The 6,709-nt window shown below is 73.6% G+C and overlaps 1 protein-coding gene across 1 annotated transcript; it reads left to right on the forward strand.

Annotated features, from left to right (window-relative positions):
• Positions 1-212: 212 nt before the first annotated feature.
• cldn12 (claudin 12) lies at positions 213-6,245 on the forward strand. The gene is given in 4 exon segments (XM_080185145.1): positions 213-329; positions 5,453-5,668; positions 5,671-5,717; positions 5,719-6,245. Coding segments are annotated over 3 exon segments (756 nt in total). The 5' UTR covers positions 213-329; positions 5,453-5,481; the 3' UTR covers positions 6,241-6,245.
• Positions 6,246-6,709: the final 464 nt, after the last annotated feature.

The following is a 6,709-nucleotide window of genomic DNA, read 5'->3' on the forward strand; positions in this document are numbered from 1 at the left end:
GAGAGTGTGGCGGCTGAGGACGGGAATCACAGCCTGACGGCGGCTGTGCCGGCCAATCAAGTTTCGCCTCGATGAGGCTGCCCACCAATCGGCTGGAGGGATGGCCTCCGACGTAATGGGAAGGCCCTGCTGACCAATCAAGAGTGAGGTGAGGCGGGGATTGCGGGCTGATGGACAGTGCGGCTAACCAATGGGCATCGAGAGGGGGCTGGTTCGGGGAGGACGGCGGCCATCCTGCCTCCCCCTTTTATTATTCGCGGTGTGAGGCCCAAACAGGAAAGAGGACGAGGAGGCGAAGGCTGGAGTTGAAGCCGAGGAGAAAAGGAAAGGTCAGCTTCTCTCTCTGTTATATTTTGAAGGTTCTCCCTCCCTCTAGCTGTCGCCTTTAGGTGAGCTGACTGTGGAAGCGGCTGTCTCCCCTCCTCAGAGATGGAGCCGGAATGTTCCATTTCACCCCCCCCCCACCTCAAACGTCTCCCCCGTCAAACAAATCGCCTCGCCCACCTGTGACGACAAAGTCCCGCCCATCTGACCACTCCCCCGCACAGCTTTTTGACGTAGCTGATGGACCCGCCCCCCCGCGTAGACCCCGCCCTCCACTTGCCTTGGCTGCGACGCCCTGGTTCCGTCCCCACACTAACCACGCCCATTGCCTGTAGCCCCGCCCCTACATGACATTGTGACGTTCTTCCTGGCCCCGCCCCTAAGTAGGACTAACCTGGCCCCACGCCCACTCTGGCCCCTCCCCCCCGCCCCTACTCTGGCCCCTCCCCCCCGCTCCCACTCTGGCCCCTCCCCCCCGCTCCCACTCTGGCCCCTCCCCCCCGCTCCCACTCTGGCCCCTCCCCCCGCTCCCACTCTGGCCCCTCCCCCGCTCCCACTCTGCCCCTCCCCCCGCTCCCCACTCTGGCCCCTCCCCCCCGCTCCCACTCTGGCCCCTCCCCCCCGCTCCCACTCTGGCCCCTCCCCCCCGCTCCCACTCTGGCCCCTCCCCCCCGCTCCCACTCTGGCCCCTCCCCCCCCGCTCCCACTCTGGCCCCTCCCCCCCCGCTCCCACTCCGGCCCTCCCCCCCCCGCTCCCACTCCGGCCCCTCCCCCCCGCTCCCACTCCGGCCCCTCCCCCCCGCTCCCACTCCGGCCCCTCCCCCGCTCCCACTCTGGCCCCTCCCCCCGCTCCCACTCTGGCCCCTCCCCCCCGCTCCCACTCTGGCCCCTCCCCCCCGCTCCCACTCTGGCCCCTCCCCCCCGCTCCCACTCTGGCCCCTCCCCCCCGCTCCCACTCTGGCCCCTCCCCCCCGCTCCCACTCTGGCCCCTCCCCCCCGCTCCCACTCTGGCCCCTCCCCCCCGCTCCCACTCTGGCCCCTCCCCCCCGCTCCCACTCTGGCCCCTCCCCCCGCTCCCACTCTGGCCCCTCCCCCCCGCTCCCACTCTGGCCCCTCCCCCCCGCTCCCACTCTGGCCCCTCCCCCCGCTCCCACTCTGGCCCCTCCCCCCCCGCTCCCACTCTGGCCCCTCCCCCCCGCTCCCACTCTGGCCCCTCCCCCCCGCTCCCACTCTGGCCCCTCCCCCCCGCTCCCACTCTGGCCCCTCCCCCCCCCGCTCCCACTCTGGCCCCTCCCCCCCGCTCCCACTCCGGCCCCTCCCCCCCCGCTCCCACTCCGGCCCCTCCCCCCCCCGCTCCCACTCCGGCCCCTCCCCCCCCGCTCCCACTCTGGCCCCTCCCCCCCGCTCCCACTCTGGCCCCTCCCCCCGCTCCCACTCTGGCCCCTCCCCCCCGCTCCCACTCTGGCCCCTCCCCCCCGCTCCCACTCTGGCCCCTCCCCCCCGCTCCCACTCTGGGCCCCTCCCCCCCGCTCCCACTCTGGCCCCTCCCCCCGCTCCCACTCTGGCCCCTCCCCCGCTCCACTCTGGCCCCTCCCCCCGCTCCCACTCTGGCCCCTCCCCTCCCCCTGGCCCCTCCCCCTCTGTCCCCTCCCCCTCTGTCCCCTCCCCCTCTGTCCCCTCCCCCTCTGTCCCCTCCCCCTCTGTCCCCTCCCCCTCTCCCTCTCCCTCTGTCCCCCCTCCCCCTCCGTCCCCTCCCCTCCCCCCTCCGTCCCTTCCTCCCCTCCCCCTCCGTCCCTTCCCCCCCTCCCCCCTCCGTCCCTTCCCCCCCTCCCCCCTCCGTCCCCTCCCCCCCTCCCCCCTCCGTCCCCTCCCCTCCCCCTCCCCTCCGTCCCCCTTCCCCTCCCCCTCCGTCCCCTCCCCCTCCGTCCCCTCCCCCTCCGTCCCCTCCCTCCCCATCCCCCCTCCCCCTCCGTCCCTTCCCCTCCCCCCTCCCCCCTCCCCCCTCCCCCTCCGTCCCCTCCCCCTCCGTCCCTCCCCCTCCGTCCCCTCCCCCTCCGTCCCCTCCCCTCCCCTTCCCCTCCGTCCCCTCCCCTCCCCTTCCCCTCCGTCCCCCCCCTCCCCTCCCCTCCCCGCTCCCCCTCCGTCCCCCCCGTCCCCCCCTCCCCTCTGTCCCCTCCCCCTCTGTCCCCTCCCCCTCCGTCCCCTTCCCCTCCGTCCCCTCCCCTTCCCCTCCGTCCCCTCCCCTCCCCTCCCCTCCCCCTCCGTCCCCTCCCTCCCCTCCCCTTCCCCTCCGTCCCCCCCTCCCCCTCCCCTCCCCCGCTCCCCCTCCGCCCCCCATCCCCCCTCCCCCTCCATTCCCCTCCCCCCTCCCCCTCCGTCCCCTCCCCCTCCCCCTTCCCCTCCGTCCCCTCCCCCTCCGTCCCCTCCCCTCCCCTTCCCCTCCGTCCCCTCCCTCCCCTCCCCCTCCGTCCCCTCCCCCTCCCCCTCCGTCCCCTCCCCCTCTGTCCCCTTCCCCTCCCGTCCCCTCCCCTTCCCCTCCGTCCCCTCCCCTCCCCTCCCCCTCCGTCCCCTCCCCTCCCCTCCCCCTCCGTCCCTCCCCTCCCCTTCCCCTCCGTCCCCCCCTCCCCCTCCCCCTCCCCTCCCCCGCTCCCCCTCCGCCCCCCATCCCCCCTCCCCCTCCATTCCCCTCCCCCCTCCCCCTCCGTCCCCTCCCCCTCCCCGTCCGTCCCTCCCCCTCCCCCTCCCCCTCCGTCCCCTCCCCCTCTGTCCCCTCCCCCTCCCCCTCTGTCCCCTCCCCCTCTGTCCCCTCCCCCTCTGTCCCCTCCCCCTCTGTTCCCTCCCCCTCCCCCTCTGTTCCCTCCCCCTCCCCTTCTGTCCCCTCCCCTTCTGTCCCCTCCCCTTCTGTCCCCTCCCCTTCTGTCCCCTCCCCCTCTGTCCCCTCCCCCTCTGTCCCCTCCCCCTCTGTCCCCTCCCCCTCTCCCTCTCCCTCTGTCCCCCCTCCCCCTCCGTCCCCTCCCCTCCCCCCTCCGTCCTTCCTCCCCTCCCCCCTCCGTCCCTTCCCCCCCTCCCCCCCTCCGTCCCCTCCCCCCCCTCCCCCCTCCGTCCCCTCCCCTCCCCCTCCCCCTCCGTCCCCCCTTCCCCTCCCCCTCCGTCCCCTCCCCCTCCGTCCCCTCCCCTCCCCATCCCCCTCCCCCTCCGTCCCTTCCCCTCCCCCCTCCCCCCTCCCCCTCCGTCCCCTCCCCCTCCGTCCCCTCCCCCTCCGTCCCCTCCCCTCCGTCCCCTCCCCTCCCCTTCCCCTCCGTCCCCTCCCCTCCCCTTCCCCTCCGTCCCCCCCCCTCCCCTCCCCTCCCCGCTCCCCCTCCGTCCCCCCCCGTCCCCCCCCTCCCCCTCCCCCTCCCCTCTGTCCCCTCCCCCTCCGTCCCCTTCCCCTCCGTCCCCTCCCCTTCCCCTCCGTCCCCTCCCCTCCCCTCCGTCCCCTCCCCTCCCTCCCCTCCCCCTCCGTCCCCTCCCCTCCCCTTCCCCTCCGTCCCCCCCTCCCCCTCCCCCTCCCCGCTCCCCCTCCGCCCCCCCATCCCCCCTCCCCCTCCATTCCCCTCCCCCCTCCCCCTCCGTCCCCTCCCCCTCCCCCTTCCCCCTCCGTCCCCTCCCCCTCCGTCCCCTCCCCTCCCCTTCCCCTCCGTCCCCTCCCTCCCCTTCCCTCCGTCCCCCCCCGTCCCCCCCCTCCCCCTCCCCCTCCCCCTCCGTCCCCTCCCCCTCCCCCTCCGTCCCCTCCCCCTCTGTCCCCTTCCCCTCCGTCCCTCCCCTTCCCCTCCGTCCCCTCCCCTCCCCTCCCCCTCCGTCCCCTCCCCTCCCCTCCCCCTCCGTCCCCTCCCCTCCCCTTCCCCTCCGTCCCCCCCTCCCCCTCCCCCTCCCCTCCCCCGCTCCCCCTCCGCCCCCCATCCCCCCTCCCCCTCCATTCCCCTCCCCCTCCCCCTCCGTCCCCTCCCCCTCCCCGTCCGTCCCCTCCCCCTCCGTCCCCTCCCCCTCCCCTCCCCCTCCGTCCCCTCCCCCTCTGTCCCTCCCCCTCCCCCTCCGTCCCGCCCCCTCCCCCTCTGTCCCGTCCCCTCCCCCTCTGTCCCCTCCCCCTCTGTCCCCTCCCCCTCTCCCTCTGGCCCCATTCCCCGCTCTGCCTCTGGCCCCATCCACTGCTCCGGCCCCTCCACCCACTCTCTCCTTATGGCCCCCCACTCCCACTCGCTCTACCGTTCCACCCTCACATTCTGTCCTGAGGAAGCGCCGCACTGTGGGAGGGTCAGCGCCAGAGGAAGCGCCGCGCCGTGGGAGGGTTGGAGCGCCAGAGGAAGCGCCGCACCATGGGAGTGTCAGAGGAAGCGCCGCACCATGGGAGTGTCAGAGGAAGCGCCGCACCATGGGAGTGTCAGAGGAAGCGCCGCACCATGGGAGTGTCAGAGGAAGCGCCATGCTGTGGGCGTGTCGGAGTGCCAGAGTCATCGCCGCGCTGTGGGCGGGCTGGGGTGCCAGAGGAAGCGCCTCGCTGTGGGTAGATCGGAGTGCCAGAGGAGTCGCCGCGCTGTGGGAGGGTCAGAGCGCCAGGGGAAGCGCCTCGCTGTGGGTAGATCGGAGTACCAGAGGAATCGCCGCGCTGTGGGTAGATCGGAGTGCCAGAGGAATCGCCGCGCTGTGGGTAGATCGGAGTGCCAGAGGAATCGCCGCGCTGTGGGTAGATCGGAGTGCCAGAGGAATCGCTGCGCTGTGGGTAGATCGGAGTGCCAGAGGAATCGCCGCGCTGTGGGTAGATCGGAGTGCCAGAGGAATCGCCGCGCTGTGGGTAGATCGGAGTGCCAGAGGAATCGCCGCGCTGTGGGTAGATCGGAGCGCCAGAGGAGTTGCCGCGCCGTGGGCGGGTCAGAGCGCCAGAGGAATCGCCGCGCCGTAGGCGGGTTGGAGTGCCAGAGGAATCGCTGCGCTGTGGGTAGATCGGAGTGCCACAGGAGTCGCCGCGCTGTGGGCGTGTCGGAGTGCCAGAGGAGTCGCCGCGCTGTGGGCGGGTTGTGTGCGCGTGTGTGACGGCTCTCTGACTCTCTCTCTGACTCTGACTCTCTCTCTCTCTCTCTCTCTCTGTGTCCAGGTGCCGGCGTGTGCTGGTGTCGCCTCTCCATGGCGTGCCACGACCTGCACGCGGCCACGCTGCTGGCGCTGCTGTGCGGTCTGGCCTCCGCCGCGGGACTCCTGGGCGCCGCCCTCCTGCCGGCCTGGCGCGTCCAGCGCCTCTACTCCTCCAACCGCAACGACCGGAACGTCAGCGTCTCGGACGGGCTGTGGAGCCGCTGCGTGCGCTTCGAGGGGCGGCGGAGTGCGCGCTGACCGACGCCGCCTGGTACCGGACCCTGGACCCAGCTGGACCTGCGGCTGCTGCAGTTCGCCCTGCCCGCGGCCCTCCTGCTGGCCCTCTGCGCCTCCGTCCTCTGCGGCCTGGGCATGTGCAACTCGGCCTGCAGCTCCAAGATCCCCAGCCTGGAGTTGGTCAAGTGCCTGGTCAACACGGCGGGGTGCCACCTGGTGTCGGGGGCCCTCTACTTCCTGTCGGCCGCCCTGGCCCTGGCCCCCTGCCTCTGGCTGCTCTTCCACACCGCCCAGATGAACCGCCAGCACGCCACCGCCTCCTGGGGGCCCGGGCCCTCCCTCTACCTGGCGCTGGGCAGCTCGGCCGGCCTGCTGCTGGCCTCCGCCCTCCTCCTCCTCTGGTACTGCGCCTGCAAGTCGCTGCCGGCCCCCTTCTGGCAGCCCCTGGCCTCCTACCCCGAGAGCTCGGTCCACACCCCGGGGCCGGGCCCGGCCCCGGCCCCCTACGGCCGGCGGTCCCGCCTCTCCACCCTGGAGATTGACATCCCCGTGCTGCCGCAGCAGCTCCGCTGAGAGGGTGGGGGAGGTGGGGGTGGGGGTGGGGGGGGGGAGGGGAGGGAGGGAAGGAGTCGGGGGTAAGGGGGTAATCCGACACCCCCTGACCCACCGTCATCGCCAAGGCTGGAATTCCCCTCCCTCATTTACCTCTCCTCCTCCTCCTCCTCCTCCTCCTGTTTTCCCGAGGGGAGGGGGGTTGGAATCTCCTGCACTTCTGTCTGCACCACCCCCCCACCGCCCTCCAATCTACAGTGTTCATAGCCCTGACTCCGCCACCCCCCCCCCGCACACACACACACACACACACACACAGAGAATGAGTTTGTGTGTGCGCGCGCGAGTGAGTGTGCGCGCGTGCGGGAGTGAGTGAACGTGCGCGCGTGCGGGAGTGAGTGAGCGTGCGCGCGTGCGGGAGTGAGTGAGCGTGCGCGCGTGCGGGAGTGAGTGAGCGTGCGCGCGTGCGGGAGTGAGTGAGCGTGCGCGC

The sequence above is a fragment of the Carcharhinus amblyrhynchos genome, unplaced genomic scaffold (genome assembly GCF_965287045.1).
Source record: "Carcharhinus amblyrhynchos unplaced genomic scaffold, sCarAmb.v2.hapA chromosome_1283, whole genome shotgun sequence".
NCBI lineage: Eukaryota > Metazoa > Chordata > Chondrichthyes > Carcharhiniformes > Carcharhinidae > Carcharhinus > Carcharhinus amblyrhynchos.